The sequence below is a fragment of the Fragaria vesca genome, linkage group LG3 (assembly GCF_000184155.1).
Source record: "Fragaria vesca subsp. vesca linkage group LG3, FraVesHawaii_1.0, whole genome shotgun sequence".
Taxonomy (NCBI): Eukaryota; Viridiplantae; Streptophyta; class Magnoliopsida; order Rosales; family Rosaceae; genus Fragaria; species Fragaria vesca.
Genome location: NC_020493.1, coordinates 1,544,286 through 1,564,698, shown reverse-complemented (window position 1 = coordinate 1,564,698; position 20,413 = coordinate 1,544,286). Strand labels below are relative to the sequence as shown.

General features: G+C 38.1%; 4 protein-coding genes across 5 annotated transcripts; 3 read left to right on the top strand and 1 right to left on the bottom strand.

The window, feature by feature from the left end:
- The first annotated feature begins 705 nt into the window (after positions 1 to 705).
- On the top strand, positions 706 to 3,387 carry LOC101312126 (rho GDP-dissociation inhibitor 1-like). Its single transcript, XM_004293392.1, has 5 exons — positions 706 to 1,350; positions 1,463 to 1,529; positions 2,626 to 2,844; positions 2,935 to 3,059; positions 3,224 to 3,387. Exons 1-5 carry the CDS (start codon positions 1,156 to 1,158, stop codon positions 3,299 to 3,301), a joined length of 684 nt encoding a protein of 227 aa, XP_004293440.1. The 5' UTR covers positions 706 to 1,155; the 3' UTR covers positions 3,302 to 3,387.
- Positions 3,388 to 7,027: 3,640 nt separating this feature from the next.
- Positions 7,028 to 8,907, top strand: LOC101311654 (fasciclin-like arabinogalactan protein 7-like). Of its 2 annotated transcripts, none has more exons than XM_004293391.1 (2): positions 7,028 to 7,176; positions 7,847 to 8,907. In XM_004293391.1, exon 2 carries the CDS (start codon positions 7,900 to 7,902, stop codon positions 8,653 to 8,655), a length of 756 nt encoding a protein of 251 aa, XP_004293439.1. In that variant the 5' UTR covers positions 7,028 to 7,176; positions 7,847 to 7,899; the 3' UTR covers positions 8,656 to 8,907. The 2 variants fall into 2 exon arrangements, with proteins under 2 accessions (XP_004293439.1, XP_004293438.1); XM_004293390.1 differs by having other exon boundaries at positions 7,123 to 7,221.
- Positions 8,908 to 10,873: 1,966 nt separating this feature from the next.
- LOC101311359 (fimbrin-like protein 2-like) lies at positions 10,874 to 16,289 on the top strand. The gene is made up of 14 exons (XM_004293389.1): positions 10,874 to 10,960; positions 11,143 to 11,313; positions 11,507 to 11,757; positions 11,848 to 12,019; positions 12,123 to 12,161; positions 12,284 to 12,352; positions 12,475 to 12,591; positions 13,187 to 13,398; positions 13,819 to 13,974; positions 14,071 to 14,270; positions 14,568 to 14,734; positions 14,834 to 14,930; positions 15,219 to 15,310; positions 15,751 to 16,289. The coding sequence occupies exons 1-14, from the start codon at positions 10,874 to 10,876 to the stop codon at positions 15,958 to 15,960; spliced, it is 2,040 nt and encodes a 679-aa protein (XP_004293437.1). The 3' UTR covers positions 15,961 to 16,289.
- On the bottom strand, positions 16,237 to 19,963 carry LOC101296362 (BTB/POZ domain-containing protein At2g04740-like). The gene is made up of 6 exons (XM_004295296.1): positions 19,498 to 19,963; positions 18,194 to 18,944; positions 17,939 to 17,975; positions 17,663 to 17,796; positions 17,182 to 17,569; positions 16,237 to 16,781 (listed from the first exon to the last, which is right to left on the bottom strand). Exons 1-5 carry the CDS (start codon positions 19,961 to 19,963, stop codon positions 17,221 to 17,223), a joined length of 1,737 nt encoding a protein of 578 aa, XP_004295344.1. The 3' UTR covers positions 16,237 to 16,781; positions 17,182 to 17,220.
- Positions 19,964 to 20,413: the final 450 nt, after the last annotated feature.

Sequence of the window (20,413 nt, the reverse complement as noted above, 5' to 3'; positions counted from 1 at the left end):
AGATCAGTGGTTGAATGATAGCTTAACAGTGTACCTTGAGAAAGATGTGTTCAATGCCATTGACAATGAAGTTATAATTCAGCGATTTCAAAACATGGCACCTCGTCGAGGACAACTATAGGTACATCTGCCCTATTGTTTCTGGTTTTAGTTGTTTTTTGTGACGGAAACAATTTTTTTGTAGTAGATGGATATATGAACCTTTTTATACATTTTGTGCTGAATTGAATTGATGCACTTTCAAATATGGAAAGCTATATGGTGTCTATATACTTATTTCTCAAAGAAAATTTTTGTGATCATTAAATTGTGCCCTCAGTCATATTAGTTTCTGCCTCCGCCACTGCATGGAGCGCATCGTGTTACGTCTCATTTCCATCATGAATTCCTAATCGGCGCATCAGGCCTTAAAAGCTTTCTATTCATGCAAGGATTTTCTGTTATCTTTCAGTCTCTTTGGACCCTCTACGGGCATGCACTTCATTTCTATGATCGGTATGACCAGTATAAATACACTAAAACCCTAATCTCTTACACAAGGGATTTAACAGACAACACACCGTGACACCGTTATTATTCACACTATTCACTCACCACTCCCAAAAGAGCCAAATCTTTATAAACCTCGTGACAGTCTGATACTCAATAATCTTGAATCGTGTTGTGCGTGAATGTCAGCGCAATTGGCACATTAGTGACCTCCACGTTCTCCTCCCTCACTTGCATTTCGGATCACCACAAGACCCTTTCTCTCCCTCTCTCAGCTCAATAATCCCAACCCATCAGCCTCTCTCTCAGCCTTTTGAGAATTTCAACAACAACCCACCACACAAAAAGCCAAGCAGACAAAATCCCAATTCTCCCTTTTGCTTTATTCCTCTGCTTCTGCCCCTCTCTCCTCTCCTTTCTTTCTGCCTCTGAATTCTTCTTGGGTTTTCTGAAACCACCGCAAATTCTCTCACTTTCTGTTATTCTGTGCCGATTTCCCAACTGGGTTTCTCTCATTTTGCTCCTCTGGTTCATAAAGCAAGAAGCTTTGATTATGGTTTTTGTTCTGTAATGGGTCTCTTTGTTTCTTGTGAAAAGTGGTCATAGCTAAGTTGGTGTTTTCGGTTCTTGGGGGCTAGTCTTGTTTTTTGAGTTCAAAGGAAAGACATGGGTGGAGGGCAGAAGAGTGACAAGGAAAAAGTGGAGGAAGAAGAAACTGATAATGAAGCAGGTGAGAGAATTACCAGACAGATGAGCGAGACCTCTGTTTCTGCAGCTGAGGATGATGATGATGAAGAAAACAGCAATAAAATCCAGTTGGGTCCTCAATGTACTCTCAAAGAACAGATTGAGAAGGATAAGGTGTGTGTGTTTTTACCCTCAAAGATTGTATCTATTTCTTTTTTGTTGAATTATTAATGGGTGGTTGACTTTGTTTTTTCTACTCTGGTGGTGGTTGACTTTTTTGTATCAGGATGATGAGAGCTTGAGGAGGTGGAAAGAACAGCTTCTTGGGGCTGTGGATTTTGAGAGTGTTGGAGGTATCAAAGTTTTATAGAATTGCATTTCAAATATCTGAATTTGACATCTATTTTCTTTTTACTGTTGATGATGATTTGCCAAGGAGCAAAGTGGTTCTGAAAATAATTGGTGCGACTTTTTTCTGAGACTGTTTCCTTCAAGGTTTTGTCTTTTTCTTGCTTTAATAATGATTCCTTATCTTAAGAATAGTATTGATCACTATGGAGACTCGAAGTTTTCTTGCTATGCTTGTTCGTAAAGATACTATAATGCCAGAATTGTGAGTGTTTTCAATTTGATTCTTATAATTCCACTATCACTTGTCTTCTTACTTATATAGGGAGGTAGAGAAAAGACTACAGATCATCTTAGACACTGTTAGACATATGCCTATATGTAAACTTAATTTTGATTGAAGCCCTTTGATGTAAATATGTGATGCAATCGCATTATGTGTGGCCAGCCTATAATGTGCAAGTACTTTGTTAAATTTGGAATTAAATGATTATGTGCACCAGTTTGCTTTTCGATCATACATGAATCAGAACCCTTCATCACCCTTGTCTCAGAATTTAACCATTTCTAAAACCTGCCATTTGATGTTGCTGTTTGTGGATGGTTTAAAGTTAAATCCCAACCCCATTCTAATAAGGAAGAACTTGCTGCATTGGGATCTTTGTATGGTAGAAATTTAGTATAATTTCTGCAGTTCTTCATTTAAGGAATTTAATGATTGCTCACTCATCTTTCATTTCACTAGAGTGTTCCAAGCTTCCAAAGCTTGTTTCCTCCAATCTTATAGAAAGTAAAGAAGAGGAATCTGTCATATTGCTTTCTTTTCCCCCTCATTCTGCATTCAAGTAACTATCACAGTCGGTCATCTGTATTAGATAATTCTTCAAAGTATCATTCTTCACTAATTTCATAATAAGCCTGTATATATGGAAATAATTATTTGGCTTTCTGCAATCCAAGTCTCTTTCTCTAGTATCTTAAACTCTGATGAAAATGAATTTCAATATAAAGTATTCGCTATCCATCTGTTTTTCTCTTTTGTTTAAATCATTTTATTGTTTCCTTCTTGCTTATGCTGCTTCTTTTCTTCTTTTACTACAGAAACTCTTGACCCAGAAGTAAAGATTAATAGCCTCTCAATCCTCACTCCTGACAGACCCGACATTGTTCTTGAAGTTCCGGAAAATGGAAAACCCAAAGGCTTATGGTTTACCCTGAAGGAAGGTAGTCGTCACAACTTGAAATTCTCCTTCCAAGTCAGCAATAACATTGTATCCGGCCTCAAGTACACCAACACTGTTTGGAAAACTGGTGTCAAGGGTAATTAATTTGCATCTTAATTCTTTTCCAAAAGTTACTTTGAAACATCATGCACTTGGACTGGTCCATTCACACGGATTATAATTTCAGTGGACAGCACAAAAGAGATGATTGGAACCTTCAGTCCTCAGCCAGAGCCATACACACATGTGATGCCAGAAGAGGTCACACCTTCCGGCATGTTTGCCAGAGGATCATACTCTGCAAGATCAAAGGTAAAACTGGACCAGTTAATACTTACAGAAGAGTGCAGTATTTACCATTTAATTTAGCAGTCAAAATTGCTTTCAACCGATTGAAGATTTGAAGTACGGTTCAACTGTAATATAGTCATAACTCCCAAGTCTCATTCTGTTCTCTTCTGATCTGTTTTTTGTAGTTTCTCGACGATGATAACAAGTGCTACTTGGAAATCAATTACACCTTCGATATTCGAAAGGAATGGGCTGCGCGCTAGCATATCTCTTTCATCCAGCTGATGTTCTTACTCCGCAATTACTTTTGAGATTTTTCCTATTAATGACATCCACTTACTATTCACTTACATGGTTATGTGAAGTTAATTACTAGTTTTTCTTCTGCATGTGGTTAATTTTCATAACACTGGATTGCAAGGAAAGAGAGAGATTGTTTTTGTGAGGGGATTCTTTGGTTACGTTACTACCTGTAATAAAAGATGAGCTTTAGATTGTATTTTTGATACTAGCATTTGTACGGTGTTTTGGTTTTACTATCTGGTAACAAATGTTTGCAGTCTACATTTCTTTGGATTCTTGAGCCGAAGCTAACTCACACATGCTTTGCTTTATCTCTGAAATTATCTCCAAACGGGTCTTTCCCAACTGATATCATTGATAATAATCATAGTATTCGGCCATGCTGAAGGTCAAATTGATCATAGCTCATTAAACAGTTGGGCAATATGAGCTAAACTTAATCGACAATTATTCTTTTTTGAACACGATTTTAAGAAGCCATTGTTGCATTGAGTTGGTGAATGATGCTTGCAATTCACACAGGCATGAGTTTATTAATACTGAGTTCAGATTCCAGGTGAGCATTCCTTTTCTAGTATGAAAACAGGGCAGGGGTTGTACTGTTCAGAATAGTCATTCTCAGTTGAAAGTGGCATTGCCCTTTTAAATGAGGAAGATGGTGTATAAGGTTCAAAGATCAACAACCATAGATGAAAGGAACTGACAAGACTGATTGGTATCAGAAGAATCAGCATGATTGAGCTATCTCAGCTGCACCTGAAAATAACCCATCATCCTCTCACCTTTTGACTCATAACATACATATAGTCTTGTCACTTGTAACATTGATGTTCTTGGACTGGTGATTGCGCTCTTCCTCCAAGATTTTTTTTCATAACTTGTATTTCAATGCAAATGTGTTGATTAACTTCTTCTTAGAGGAAAAGGTAATGCAAGCTTGACATGTAGTTGAAAATGTAAATAGATGTAAGGTAGCTCATGTGCCAAACCCCAAATCCTAGCCAACTATTAGATTGAAAATTGCCACCACCTTCCCCACCTCTCTTTCAAGTCAAAGCAAAGATCACCAATTTGATAGATTAATCCATGCATTAAGCTGGATTTGACCGCTAATTCCAATGACTTTCACATGCCTAATATAGAATTTATTAGACAACAAAATCTTACGGTAATAGAGATATATTACATCAAAATGATCAAATAACAAAAATGTAAAAAATGTTAAGAATCAAACTCTAAAATATTTCAATGCTAGACAAACCACGTAATCCCCCATCGAAGAAAAAGACAAACCACATAATCTGACCATTCAGGCAACTCTAGATTTTGAACAGGCAGAACAGCTAATACAAATCAATACGTAACCATCACGACCAAACCACACAATCCTTTTGATGATTTTCAGAAAGCTTCATTGAATGGAACATGAACTAGAAATAATATTATGTTATTTTATTCATCATCAAATTTGGTGTTCTAAAATAAGACCGTCCAACTCGCTTAAACGGTGCCGGGGACCTAGAAGTCTGTCCACCACCCGAGTAGCGCCAAGCTAGTTTTTGAAATTGGATATATGCAGTGTTTTAAAATAATGATGCCCAACCCGTTTAAAAGGCGCCTAAGTGCAACAACCTTGCCCACTGCCCAACTATCGCCTAATGAGTTGTCAAACATGATCAAATATCAAATTATACCATCTTATAAAGTTACTTTTTCCTAAATGTTGGTTTTTGTTAAATGATTAAACCTCAACTAATCTGTTTTGAATCGAATACATGACTTTTTATTTACAAGAAGAGACTCATGCCACTGGAGTACTCATTTCTAATTAGACATGGATAATCAGTGTTTTATGTAATAGCTAAACGGGAAGGTGAATAATGCGGCGGTGGGTGTGTCGGCGGGAGTATTGAGAACGACAGGGGAAAGAGTGTCGTAGGCTTAGAAATTTGGACCGCAAATATTAACGGCGTGCCGTAATTTCTCGTGAGCCAAGTGCGCATGTTTGTCGAATCATTTGGCTCACAGTTGGCACCGTAAACTTTTGTTGCAACAACCAGACAGCAAACTTCTGTTGGCCCAAATCTCATGTTGGACCCCCCAGTCTAACTATATATGCTTATTTCTCACCACGATATTTTCAGTTTTTATTGCTCACAATCATGCATATGTCTGGTAACTTTTCGTGGTAATCATCATTTTTAAGTTTTAACGTCATAGGATTGATTGAATCACCCCAAAAGAATTAATGCTCACTTCTGAAACTATTCACAAGTAAGAATTTGGAACAATATTGTCATCCCCATAAACTCAGCATAAAGGTGTATAAGAAACAAATATTACCGAATGAGTCAACCTTTTTAAGAAAAATTTTTCAGCGTTACCGGAGGACCACGTGGCAGTATTGGTTTGTTGTTGTTTTTTAAACCCAAAATAGCGTTACCGGAGAAATATCGTGATTGGTCCTACATTCCAATCAAATGTTGACACTTGGATTTTACTAAGGAAAAAGTACATCAGCTATTTTGCAAAGACAATTTTGGGTTTGTTGTTGCTTTTTAAACCCTAAACCCTAAACTCTAAACCCTAGACCCTAAATCCTAGACCCTAGACCCTAGACCCTAGACCCTAGACCCTAGACCCTAAACCCTAACCCCAAACCCTAAACCCTAGTCCAAACTAAACAAAGACCCATGAAGGTCTTTTCATAAAAAATAGAAAACCTTAGTTTATATTTTAGTTGTAATAAATCCACATGTTAATATTTGATTGAAATGTAGGACCATGTCATACTACCATGTGGTCCTCCTGTAGCATTTAAAAAGTTCTACCTTTTTACGTGATCATATGAGTAAAACTATATTTCGTGGATACTTGTCTTGGATAAAAATTCTTTACTTTGACAAAATATAGGATAAAGTTATGAAATAAAGCCAATTTAAGCACTCATGATAAAAATTCATTCGCGCGATGTACAGTTATATCAACTTGAAAACCCATCAATGTCTCATTCTTGCGGAATGAAACTTATTAATTAGCAGTGCATAATGAAAACTATTAATTAGCAGCATTTTTGCTTATAGTAAACTAAAAAAATCAGTTTATAATAGACAAACTGTTTCTCATTTACCCTAAAGTTTTGATGGTTACTATTCTTTTGCATCTTAGATTTTACAATGTCTTTTGCTTTGAAGCAATGCACCCTGAAAGCTAGCACCGTGTAACAAAACTAAATTCCATGAAAAGCTGAAGAAGTTAAACCCTTTATGTTCTTTTTGACCAGGTGAATCATAATCCTAGCAACACTTCTAGATCTTTTACTCTTTACCAAGAAACATTCTGCAGCCTCTTCCTTTCCTTTGGAGTTTAATGCAGGGAGTCAGGGAGTGAGTAGCTTGTCATTTTCCTACTTCCTCCTACCTCAGACACAACAGTAAATGTTTAAGAAACCTTGTACTTCCACCTCCATTGAAGTTACAAAAGAGAGTAGCAAACCCTCCAAATTCTCATGAGAAGAAGAGTTTAAGATGTCAATGATGGTGTAGAGTGAAAGGGTTTTAGGGTCATTAAAAAAGTGATTAGATGCAAGTGATTCAGAAAGGCCACCTTCCTATTCTTCATGCCAATTAATCTCTTTTATTTATTCTTAGAAGCCTCCTCATTTCCAAACCACCAGGCACCAGCTGGTGCCATCCCCCACTGCATTTTCTTGCTTTTGTTTGTATCTCACCGAAGTTACCACCTTTGCTTTATATAGTCCCAAACCATTTCGGTCTTTATTGCATTATCATCCTCCCTCAAGAACCCATTTTCTCTCTGAGTTCCTCTGCTTGAGGTCAGTGTCCTTTGGTCTCAGGCTGCAGCTTTTTCAGGTTTTTGGGTACATTTTTTACTACTACTCTCAGATTGGTGCTCTTTTCTTAATTGGTATTCTATTGTAGTTTATTTGTGTTATTGTGTGGTATGGTTGGTAGGATTTTGAAATGTGCTGATCTAGATCTGATTTGTTGATGTGCATTGTGTGACTGTGGACTCTTTTTCTTGTTCTTTAGAGATTTCTTGACTTGGGTTTACTGTAAGTGCTCACTGAAATCAAATTTGATCTGGGTTGAGGTTTAGTATTCAGGGTTCAAAGACTGGGAATTGGGTATGTTTTGAGTACTTATTTTGCCTGAAAGTGTTGCTCATTGCTTTTCATGAACTGTTTTCTGTATATTAGATCTTTTATTTAATTGCTTCTACTGGTTTATGGCTCAGTTTTCGTTTTTATAATGTGTTTACAAAGATCTGGATTTCTTCAGTTTGGGTTTTTAGACTGTCAGTCTTGCATAGATTTGTTGAGCTGGGTATTGTTTGAACAATTCTATGGCACCGGAGGAAGGTGAAATGTGAAAAGTTCAGATCTTGGAGTTTTGATTGGAACAAACTGCTGCTCATTGTGTGATTTAGACTGTTACCACTTTTTGTGGAACTGGGACTTATTTCAGTTTTGGCAATTGTTGCAGGAATTTGGAGAGTCTGGTCAGATACTGAAAAGTATCATTCAATTTTTGGAACAATGGAACTTCCTGTGGTTTTCATGGCTCTACTAGTTATGTGTTCATCAGAAGCATATGCTCAAAGTGCCCCATCTCCCTCCTCTCTCACCCCTACTCCTGCCCCGGCACCAGCTCCAGAATTCGTGAATCTCACAGATTTGCTCTCTGTGGCTGGCCCTTTCCACACCTTCCTTGGCTACCTTGAGTCCACCAAAGTGATTGAGACATTTCAAGACCAAGCCAACACGACTGAGGAAGGCATTACCATCTTTGTCCCCAGAGATAGTGCTTTCAAAGCTCTTAAAAACCCTTCTCTGTCCAATCTCACTGCTGACCAGCTCAAATCAATGTTTCTATTCCATGCTCTGCCACATTACTACTCTTTGGCCGATTTCAAAAACCTCAGCGACATGAGCCCCGTGGCTACAATGGCCGGTGGACAATTCACTTTGAACTTCACTGATGTTTCAGGCACTGCACATCTTACCTCGGGATGGTCAGACACAAAAGTGAGCAGCAGTGTGCATTCCACAGACCCTGTAGCTGTTTACCAAGTTGACAAGGTTCTTCTTCCAGAGGCAATCTTTGGCACTGACATTCCCCCAACCGCTGCCCCAGCACCATCTCCGGACATTGCTCCAGCTGCAGACGCTCCAAAAGCTGCAGACAGTGACTCGTCTCCAGGATCTTCACCAGATAAATCTTCTTCTTACAGAATTATGAGTTGGGGTCAATTGGTTTTGGCAATCTCAGGTGGACTGGTCCTGTTCTTGTGAGGAATGGAGCCCTGAAAAATTAAAATCTTTTAAGTTAATTTAAGAGGCGGGTTTATTGGTACTTTGCTCAATTGGTTTGATTTGAGACCATTTTTTCTGGACATATGTGAATGAATCTCTTCTGTTTAAGAGAAATTTGAGTTCTGATATGAGTAAATGGCATTATGTTTGATCTATTGTTTATACAGAAGAATATATGGTTTGTATTCTGTTTCCTATTTGCATAATATTATAAAGATACTAGTATTATGTGAACTCCATTGCCCACTGTTACTGCTTCTTTTAAGCAGATCAAGATCCCCTCATGGAAGTTCCACATGATGCTGAAAGCATGGAAGTAAAAGAAGGTACATATTTGTGGGAATAGACAAGAAAACATATCAATCTCATGAAACTGTAATGAAGCTTTTGCTTCATTGAGGCTCTAGGAAACCCTCCCCCCACCATGAAAGTGATATATGAAGATTAGGGAGGGAATGGCTAGGATACAAAAGAACCTACATTTTCAAGCTTCCACATTATTACAAAGATCAACCCAAAACCCAAACCCTCCCTTTCATCTAGCATATCAAGTTTGTTTCTTGAACAGGAAGTAAAGGCGATATCTCAAAAGTATGCTTATGCATACTCTATGTTAGTGATTTCATATGAATAGTTCGTGAGACTATTCTATGATACTTCGAAGTATTGAAACTCTAAAATCGGAAAATACGTTGTATGAGTGTGTTCACTGTTGATGAGGAATGCTTTGTGTGATTAATAAGCTGATGGTTAAATCTGCATCACGATTCACGAAACTAGTAGCTTGCAAGCAATGACTCCAAGTTTAAGAGAAACAGAAAAATCTTAATGTTGGGCATCTCAGTTTACTTCATCAACACACTGGAGTCAGGTGAATTAGTCCACTATTTTACATCAGCAAAAGTTCGGCCGATCGATGCACTGTCTTGCATTAGATTGTAGCCTCTCTTTTCTTAATAATTGGAAGGTCCAACTAATCTGTTTTGATATGATGAATGCTTAGTGACTAAGAATCAACAAGCATATACTTATGGCATACGACCATAATTCATTGACCTAAATTGCTTCGTACGTAGAACCAATAACTATATGCAAAGTGCAAACAAATGCATTTTACATCTGTTTCTAATCTAAAAAACAACGATTTATTTTGTAAATTGATTACCAAACATGTCATTTTCTCTAGAAAAATGTATTTAGTCTGGGACAATGAAGCCACTAATCGTCACCTCGAAGTTTTGTCTATTTTTATTCACATTTTTACCCTTACTTCAATCAAGGATCTAGCTACTTTTGTTTTTGTTTTTCTTTTTGTTTTTGTATCGAGATCACCGGTTTTTATAAAAGTTTTCTAGGGTCATAAATTAATCTGTGACTAGATGTTAAGAATAGATTGAGATTTAACTTCAATTAATGTCGGTATGATTCGAACATGGGTCTGAAGATTCTATGCCTAGGTTCTTACTAACTCGACCACGCGTATTGGTTAGCAGACAGTCTGATTAGACGGTCCAAAACTCGTACAAAACGTGTGAGAAAGACTGGTTTATTTTTACTCTCAAGTAATTTCAAATCCCATTTTGGCCTAAGCTTCAAAAATTGGATACCAAACGGACGTTCCCACGAAAATTGTATGAAAAAAGAAGGATGTGGTGTGTTTACATTCAATATTATTAGGCATTTCCCTTGAGAGAGACAAAACTGAAGCCTCTCCCTCCTCTGCTTTCCCACTCCCCTGTCTCTTCGCGCGTCCGATCGCCCTGCACCTTTTTCTCTCCTCTCTTTCTTTTTCTTTCTTTCATCAAAACACACACGCATTCCTGCCCTCTCTCTCTCCATTTATGAAACCACGACAAAACACAATGAGATACTCTTTCAATCTGAGTTTTGGCTTTTGAGCCAGCTTCATCTGTTTTAAGGTACATGGATACTCATTTGTGTTTCCATTTTTTTGTCTGTCTGATTTCCATTTTTGGGTCAATCATAAAGACGCGTTCTTTGATTGCATGCACGTTGATTTCCATCTATGACATATTGACATTGTTCCTCAATTGGTGTTTTTTTTTTTTTTTTTTTTGATATGTGTGGATCTGGTGAGGGTAATTCCTAGAGCATTTTAATGTTTAGGTCTGTGTATGACTAGTTGTGATTGTTTTTGGATGATCAGGGTTAGTTTTGCGCACAAACAAAGGACAAGATGTCTAGCTTTGTGGGTGTTGTTGTTAATGATACAGAGCTGCAGGCTCAATTCACCCAAGTTGAGCTTCGTACCCTCAAATCAAAAGTAAGCTTCTATTCTGATTTGTTCTCAAAACGTTACTTTTCTGTTGTGTAGAGTTCTGAAAATATATATGTATTATGAAAAAAATTACATGATCGAGTAGTAATTTTGTGGTGATATGTGAAATGGGATTTGTTATGATTTTGTGGTGATATGTGCAATGGGGTCTGTTGTGTTGGTTGTAGTTTCTCTCAACTAAGACTCAGAATGGCCGCGTCACGGTTAAAGATTTGCCGGCTATTTTTGCAAAACTGAGGGCTTTTACTGAAACGTTCTCAGAAGATGAGATTAAGACCATGTTGGAGGAGTCAAATTTGGACAGTGGTGAAGATCTTGAGTTCGAGACCTTTCTGCGGGTAAGTGTCTGAAGCATAGGTAATTGATGTTGGTAGTTGGAACAAGGATTTGGTTTAGCTAAATTGAAACAGATTCAACAAGTGGGATCTTGTGAAATTAGCAAACCAGAAGTTTGTTATTTTTAACTGTACATCAAGTACTAACATTTGTTGGATACAATGGTATGGTATGAAAACTGACCGTGTTTGGCAGGCGCATTTGAATTTGCAAGCCCGTGCAGTGAAAAAATCTGGTCGTACTGGTGGCGGTTACAAAAGGGTGACTTCATTTCTCAAGGCAACCACTACAACTGTTCATCACTCGATCAATGAGAATGAAAAGGCTTCTTATGTCGCCCACGTTAACAGCTACCTGGCAGAAGATTCGTTCTTGAAGAAGTATCTTCCATTAGATCCAGCTACAAATGCTTTATTTGATCTTGCAAAAGATGGAGTTCTCCTTTGGTAAGGATGCTGGAACCACTCCACAATTTCTGTTCAATATGTTGACAAGGCATTTTCAAGTTTGTTGATTATTTTAGTTGCTTCGTGTAGTAAGCTAATCAACATAGCAGTTCCTGGGACTATAGATGAGCGTGCTATCAACACTAAAGCAGTCCTTAATCCATGGGAGAGAAATGAGAACCATACACTTTGTCTTAATTCAGCAAAAGCTATTGGCTGCACTGTGGTTAACATTGGCACTCAGGATTTGGCTGAAGGAAGGGTAAGTTTAGCACCATGAGCTCCCCATTAAAACTTCTTAGTCTTCCAACTTGGTCTTAGCTTACCACTTTTTCTTAACTTGCTATCATATCCATACTTTGCAGCCTCATCTTCTGCTCGGCTTGATCTCTCAAATAATCAAGGTATTGAGTACTGATCCCTTCTTGCCCCTGTGTCTCTTAGCTTGCGCAAACCGTAATGCCTAAAATTTGGTTTATGAAAGCTTAAACTACTGACTCATCCTTTCATTTCGTGGAAATATCAGATTCAACTGTTAGCTGATCTTAATCTCAAGAAAACTCCACAGCTTGTGGAATTGGTGGATGACAGCCAGGTCACATAGTTTATATATGTTTCTTTTGAGGCTTGGTTAAATGAGGGTGGATTTTCTGTGGTTAGACTGTTACATTGTTACATATGTTGATGATTTACTTCAGATGTTCTGTTAATGGACAGGAGGTGGAGGAGCTCTTGGGTCTACCACCAGAGAAGGTTCTACTGAAATGGATGAATTTTCATCTGAAGAAAGCTGGATATGAAAAACAAGTGACAAACTTCTCTTCTGATATCAAGGTAAGAGCATGCTGACCGATTAGATTGAGGATGAGCACTGTATGCATCAGCTTGATTGCAACAATGTTTCTTCCATTGTGATCAGTTTCATAATGTAGACACTGAAATGATCAACATTTCATGTAACCTTCCACATTTTTGACTGGTATGGTCCTTTTTATGTGGACAGATCTGATGCAAAATGCCACTTATCTGTTTCCGTACTTTACCAATATATCTTAATAAATGTTATTTTTCCACAAATGCAAAGTACTTACATCTCCACAAACTTCCATGTTGTAAGTTGGCATGGCTAAATGACTTGGCGAGTTTAGAATGAGAATAACTTTTTTTGATTGAATGTATTTGCATGCAACTCTTCATTTAGGGACACTCTCTTAGAAACTTTTATATGTTTCTGCATGCTCCTCATCATCACATTGTATTTTGGTCACTGTACCACTAGAATTTGTTGCTTCTTTGCATATAAAGCAAATACTTTGAATTATTCAACATGATTTTCTTGTCTAAGTATGTTATAGGGTATCTTTCTTTTTAATTTTGTTTTTTTTTATTTATTATCTTTGAACCACATATCAATTTTATGCTTTTGCAGGATGGAGCGGCTTATGCTTACTTGATTAATGCGGTTGCACCCGAGGTCTCAGGCCCAGCTTCCTTGAATACAAAAGATCCTATGGAAAGAGCAAAAATGGTTCTTGAGCAAGCTGAGAAATTGGAGTGCAAAAGATATCTCACTGCTAAAGACATTGTTGAGGGCTCACCAAATCTTAATCTTGCATTTGTTGCACAAATCTTCCAGCACAGGCAAGCAAGAATAGTTCAAAAGTGCTTTTGTTTAAACCTGCAATATGAAGAGTTGTTTCCTCTTTTGTTCACTTGCATAATTTTCATTCTGAATATGAAGAGCTGTTTCCTCTATCATTAATCACCATCCTTTATTCCTCTAGAAATAATATGATGTTCTCTGTTTAAATTATTTTGTCAATGTGAAACATGCAACTGCTGGTACCCTGGCCACCCGGTAAACACATCTATTGGTGTTTTAACTTACTTTTCCTTCTCTTTCACTTTCATGCTCCTGATTTCAATTTTTGTATTCCACAGTAATCTGTATAATGCCTAGTGCTTTTTTGTGCAGCGCAATATTTAGTTCTTCCTGAACTAATTAATGACCCTGGTGCATATTATTGAAATCTGTATGTATGCCGTGTGCGTTCTCTGCAGGAATGGATTGACTGCAGATAGTAAAAAAATATCGTTCGCTGAGATGATGACAGATGATGCACAAACTTCTCGGGAAGAGAGATGCTTCCGACTGTGGATTAACAGCCTTGGAACTGCAACCTACGTTAACAATCTTTTCGAAGATGTTAGAAATGGGTGAGATTTTGTATCCATCCTCCCTCTGACTCCATAGAAGCACATGCATTCTAGCCTGGTTAACTTGTGATTGAACTATATACCTTTTGCATGCAGATGGGTTCTTTTGGAACTGCTTGACAAAATTGCTTCTGGATTAGTCAACTGGAAAACAGCCTCAAAGCCTCCAATAAAAATGCCATTCAAAAAGCTTGAGAATTGTAACCAAGTTATAGCGATTGGGAAGGAATTAAATTTCTCGCTTGTGAATGTAGCTGGTAATGATATCGTGCAAGGAAATAAGAAGCTCATACTGGGTAAGTCGAAAAGTTTTCCTTTACAGTTTCTTTTGTTGAAAACACAGCAACATTAAAAACTTACTAAGTTGTGAATTGTGATACACACTATAAGAATTTTATGACATGACTTCGAAACAAATATTGGGCTTCTAATAGTAAGTTGTGCTTTTCTGTTTAGGCGTTTTATTTTGAGGATTTCTACTGTTTTCTTAATTCATAGCTTAATAAACATTTGGAGATACTTCTTGGGCAGAGAAGTGAATTTGGAAGCCATTTTATAGCTCTATTTAATGTTAAGTACCCCCTTTCCCCCAGCTTATTTGTGGCAGTTGATGAGGTTTAGTATGCTTCAACTCCTGAGAAACTTGAGATCACATTCCCATGGTAAAGCTGGTAAAGAGATAAGTGATGCTGAAATTCTAGACTGGGCAAACAAAAAGGTGAAGAAGGCGGGTAGAACCTCCCAAATGGAGAGTTTCAAGGTAATCTAATACAATGCTCTTTAGTTTTGACAAAAAGATGACATCCATCTCTTAGTTGGTGATCAATTTAGCGTCTGTGGTTCTCTCTTGAACTTTTAGGATAAAAACCTCTCAAGTGGAATTTTCTTCCTCGAGCTTCTTAGTGCTGTGGAGCCAAGGGTGGTCAATTGGACTCTTGCCACCAAGGGAGAAACTGGTATATCATTTTGTCATTCATCGCATGGTTTAGTTTTGGTATTTTTTTTATTATTGAAAAACTTGTAGGCCTGTTGAATTGGATTATCAGAAGTTTAATTGTTGTTTCTCAAGAAATGAAGGTATTAAGCTCACAATTTGTGGGCTTCCTAGGGACCGGAACAGCTTACTTATGCATGATGAATGACACTCTTAAAAAGAAACATGGGGAAATGTTCAGTTGATCTAATAAGTTATATTTCCTTTGTTATTTGTGAGTTATTTTACTTCATCACCATCAACATTGCAGAGGAAGATAAGAAGCTGAATGCAACATATATAATTAGTGTCGCTCGAAAGCTTGGTTGCTCCATTTTCTTGTTACCTGAGGACATCATTGAGGTAAGGATATTATAGCTGTAGTAATGACTATTTATCCATCTTATGACTCATATATATAAGCATCAATGGCTTTTTATCCATTAGATCACTAGATCCCAAAATTCTGAATTGAGAGCAGCATATTGAAGCATTACTATGTACTCTAAATTCATAAAAGTATCTTTAATGTTCGTTGGGCCAGTTCATTGAGCTTGTTGCTGTGTCCCTTACAGTTCATATAACTTAACCTCTGTCATACGTGAAAATAATTTTGTAAGCTGGTGTTGCCGAAATTCTGATTTGTTTGTCCGTTGATACTCAGAACTACTTAGGCAAAGAAAGACCATTAGATGATGTTTGCAACTTTCTTCTGAAGTTCTAGTTGTACTTAATTCGACCAAATGTATTGTTACGTAAGTTGGTATGACATTCCAAGTATACCATCTCCTGTGATATGACAGGTAAACCAGAAGATGATCCTTATTTTGACTGCAAGCATCATGTACTGGAGTATGCAGCAAGCACAAGGAGAATCAGAGTCAGGCATTACCAGTCCCGAGAGATCCCCTACTAAAGCTTCTGATGCTGGTGAGAGCGAAGCAGGTTTGGCTAGTGAAGCCTTGAACTTGTCCATCAATGACGACACTACTTCCCAACAAGAAGGAAATTAATCTTCTGGCTGAGGAAAAGGAAATTGAACTTGTCCATGTCGCTCTCCTGCTCTTGCTCTGGTCGCTCTCCTGCTCTTGCTCTTGATCTTGCAGGGACTCATTGTTTGATGGGGCTCATATACCACAGGAGGAAAAGGAAAATTTTTGTAAATTCTGTTAGTTTAATTTTCCTATCAGGTTATATATATTCTTTCAACGGGGCATTTCTTGTTGAATAATGTGAAGCGGGAGAAAGCGTTATTTATACAGAAAATATTAAATTTTAGACTGTCAACCTTGTTCAACTTAAAGCTTGCCCGCCAAGCAACAAATGGTAATCATTTTGATACAAATAAACAAGGCCAAGTACTTCTAGCAGAAATTCAAATCAGTGAACTCACATCCCACAGATAAATAAGGAACAGTTTCTACGTTTTGCCTTCACAGGAGGACATCAACATTGTTTCCTAGGCATTCGAACCTTTGAGTCATGAACAATGTCATATTGCCGGTGAACAATGTCATATGGCCAACGACATGCTCATGTTCCTATGCCATCTTGCTGCTCTTGCAAACATTCACGATCTACTTCACTGACATTTTGACGAAAGAAATGGAACTTTTGAAGTTTCGATGAGCAGTTTGTGGAGAGAGACTTCTACTGTGGAGCTAATGGGGAAATTCTCGTCCTGTTGGAAGCTATGATGTTCATCTATCCCCTATCATGATAGGACGACTCAGTACGTACGTACAGATTCAACTCTCTTTAGGTACATGGTGAATGATTACTGCATTCTCCTTAAGCTTACAAATGCGCGCTCCAGGAAATGCCAGAACTGCTTCTGCTTCAGGCAAATGAAAGTTGTACCAGTGAGGATTAGACATCAACTCTGTGAAACTCAACTAGGATAGTAAGCATAGCTGTGAATATAATGAATAGGAGAGAAGTTGTCACAGGCCTATATGTTCAGAAATTCCAACATTTCTTCTATGAGACAACACTCTTGATCTTTCTGAAATTTGAAGTATTTGTTGGTATAAAACTGTGCTAATACATTTCATCTGTTGTGGAGTAATTTTCTGTTAATTTAAACATCAAATAAATATACTTTTAAGGTATGACTAATAATTCTTTTGCAGGAACAACTTCAACACAAATGTATTTTTTTCTATATTCCAATTCGAAAAGACTTACAAGTATCTTATTTATAGTATAGTGGAAAAGAAACAAAATTGGCTAACCTACACAGTCTTCTTGTTCAGTGTATGGAGACGCATGTTCTAGGAGCCATTGATATCATCAGTAAGATCTGCATCAGACTTTTCTTGTTCTGCAACAACCATAAGCATCTCAAGTCGCTTATCAAAGATTAGTGCGCTCTCATCTCTCTCGTCAAGCTCCCCAGCTTCAGCTTCAAGCCATTTTTCTCGCAAGTCATCAAGAACATTGTGTTGGTCTGTATTGACTTCAGCTCCCGGTGCACTTGGATTAGTGGTGCGAAGTGATGAATCCCCAGATGGTGGAGGGAGTGTCAACAGCATTGCTCGGAATTCACGAGTGTCAGCAAATGTCTCAAAGTTACAAGCTATTGTATCTAAACAAAATTCTCTTATCTTCAAGACACCATACCTATACACAAATGCCATGAATCAAAATCACAGGCTATTGATAAAAATATCCAAGGAGGAGAAATCTGCTGTGTGAGATAAAGGAGAACCATACATGTCTGACAATACCAGCCAATTGCACAATTCTGCTGGTGAGACATTTTCCAGGTGTGGCAGCAGTACATCAGCAACAGCACGCTTAAGAGGAAATAATAAATATCTAGAGGCAGCATCAAAGAGTTCCCCAGCCTGCATGGTTAACGATCACAATTAAAGCACTGGAGAAGTAAGTGTATTTCTTTCAGGAATAAAGATAAAAATAATGTCACAGGATTTATTTTTTTTTTCTCCTTGCTGGAAATTAGAAGCTCATATTAACATATAATCTTACCTGATCTGGGTCTATATCCTTCAATCCGTCAGTGTACCTGAACCAACCAAAGGAGTCAGAAAGTTGCATGAGATGAAAAACCCAAACAAAAAGAGCATGTTGATCACACAAGTACAATCAGATGCTCACGAGGCAAGTATCAGTTATTGTTATTATGTAATAATAATAAAAAACCAGAAAATAAACAACCAAATAACAAAATGTAAGCATAGTTCTTCATATAATCTAATTCATCTTCGATATTAAAACACTTACATATACTCGATCATCTTTTCGAATGCTTCAGAGCTTAAATCATGTTCCTCAAGACATGGAAGGGTATGAACAGGTATATCACTTTTTCCTTCATGAAAGTCCTTCATGCGGGATAATCTTGCTTTAAAATACTCAGACCTTGATGCTAAAACCACTTGATGGCATCGGAAACTCTTTTTATCAACTCTAATGCAAACATCTGCAAGATCCTCTACAGAATCACTGATTTCCATGGTATCAACAGAAGATATTAGTTCTTTGATACCATTATCTATGTTAAGTTCATCACCAGTAGAATTGGCAAGGGAAATCTGAAGGATCTCATGCAAAGTCGCAGGAAGTCGATCTTCTTCAGGAAGAGACACACCTTGTAAGATGAATCGTTTTACAGAGCTGTCTATGTCTCTCAATGCCTTGTACTCAGCATACTTTTGGTGAATCAATTCTTTCTCGAGAACCCTTTGTAAAGATTCACATTTACATACTTTGCAGATCCTCACAAGATCCTCCATATCATCTACAGCAACTTCTAGTCTGTCGGAGTAGAAGAATTGGATGAGACTGTATAAAGCAGGATATGACAACTTTTCCTTTGAAAATCTCACTTCTCTGCGCTCTTTCCAATCAGTCACAAACTTTCTTCTGAAAAATGGTGACCGTGCACTTAAGATGACTCTATGTGCTTCAATGGCTCTGCCTTGAACAAAAAATACCACATCTGGAGGGAAGTATCCATCACTGGCCGGAAGACCTACTCACGAATACCAAATGCCGTGTGTCACTTTAACATACATATTCTTCTTGAAAGAGAGACATATATGCAAAGACCATATGTGCTGATATTGACACAGATGTAACTGCAATGGACACAAATCTTAGCTTAAGCTACAATCAAGACTGACATTGTCATAATTCATCGCCATATTTCAGAATATATAAACACAAACAGAAAATGCTTAAACTTGTCTGCCTCTTCAAAACTCAACCTATCCTATTCACCTCACAAGACCAAACCGAGCATCGTACCATCTACAGTTTAATAAAGCAATCCTCACACTACAGTCTACACTCTATACTGGTAAAGAAATGAACTAAAACCTTCTTCATTATAAGTTCATAACAATACATAGGCAGAAATGAACCTATTTCTCCAACAAAATATGCAATTGTATATACCAACAAAAACCAAGAGTCCTAAACCACTTCAGCTGTAAAAACCAACACCAACCCATTACTCCATTTCAATTCCACAACAAAATTCACACCAATGTATAAGCAATTGCAGTTCATCTAATCAAAAATACCTGAAGATTCAAACTGGGCCTGCTCCAAATAGGCCCAATTAGCCGCACAGCCCAAGAACGTCTCTCTCATCGCCGCCTGCAACGGCCCCAGCGGCGGCGGCCTGGCCTCAAACGCCTTCAAAAGCTTCCTAACCTTCAAATTCAACGCCGCGTAATGACACCGATCGCCGTCAAATGTATGCTCCGTGCAAATAGCGCCGCTCTCCAGCAACATACGCGCCGCCTCAAGATGTCCGGCGAGGCACGCGTAGTAGAGCGCCACCGAGTCCCACCGGTCACGCGCGTTGACGTTGACTCCAAACTCCAGCAAGTACCTGAGGCGCTCCACGTCGCCGGCGCGTGAGGCCTCGAAAACGTCGCCGTGTGGGACTTTTTTTAAGGGGAGGGAGGAGGCGAAGTCGGCGGCGTCGAGGTCGATCCCGTCGAGGTCGGGATCGATGGTCCAGGGTTGCCGCTCCGGGGACATTGGGTCGGGTTTCCGGGTCTGGGTTTTGAGGGTTTAGTGATTTGGGGTTTTGGGTTCATAGTATAAATGGAAGCTTTGAATGGGTTTCGATGAAGTTTGCATTTTTATGAGGGAGCTAGTGAAGATGACAAGTTCTGGGATTGGAGGGAGATTTGGGTTGTGTATCCATATATATGGTACTAGTGTGATGCCAAAAATCACTAATATCCTAATTTTTGGACAAGATATCTTTCCCTCTTTGTTGGATTTTATTTTGCAAGACTCTTTACATGTCACTTGATTACAAGACATAAATAACATTTACATATATGAAAAAGTTCATGAAAAAATTTGAAAAAGTTCACGAGCACTATAAATTCATTACGACAATATTACTATTGTCAATCAATGCAAGTGGCTTAGTAATCGAGCATCAGGTAGAGAATCTCGACCCGAGTTTTATTCACGAAA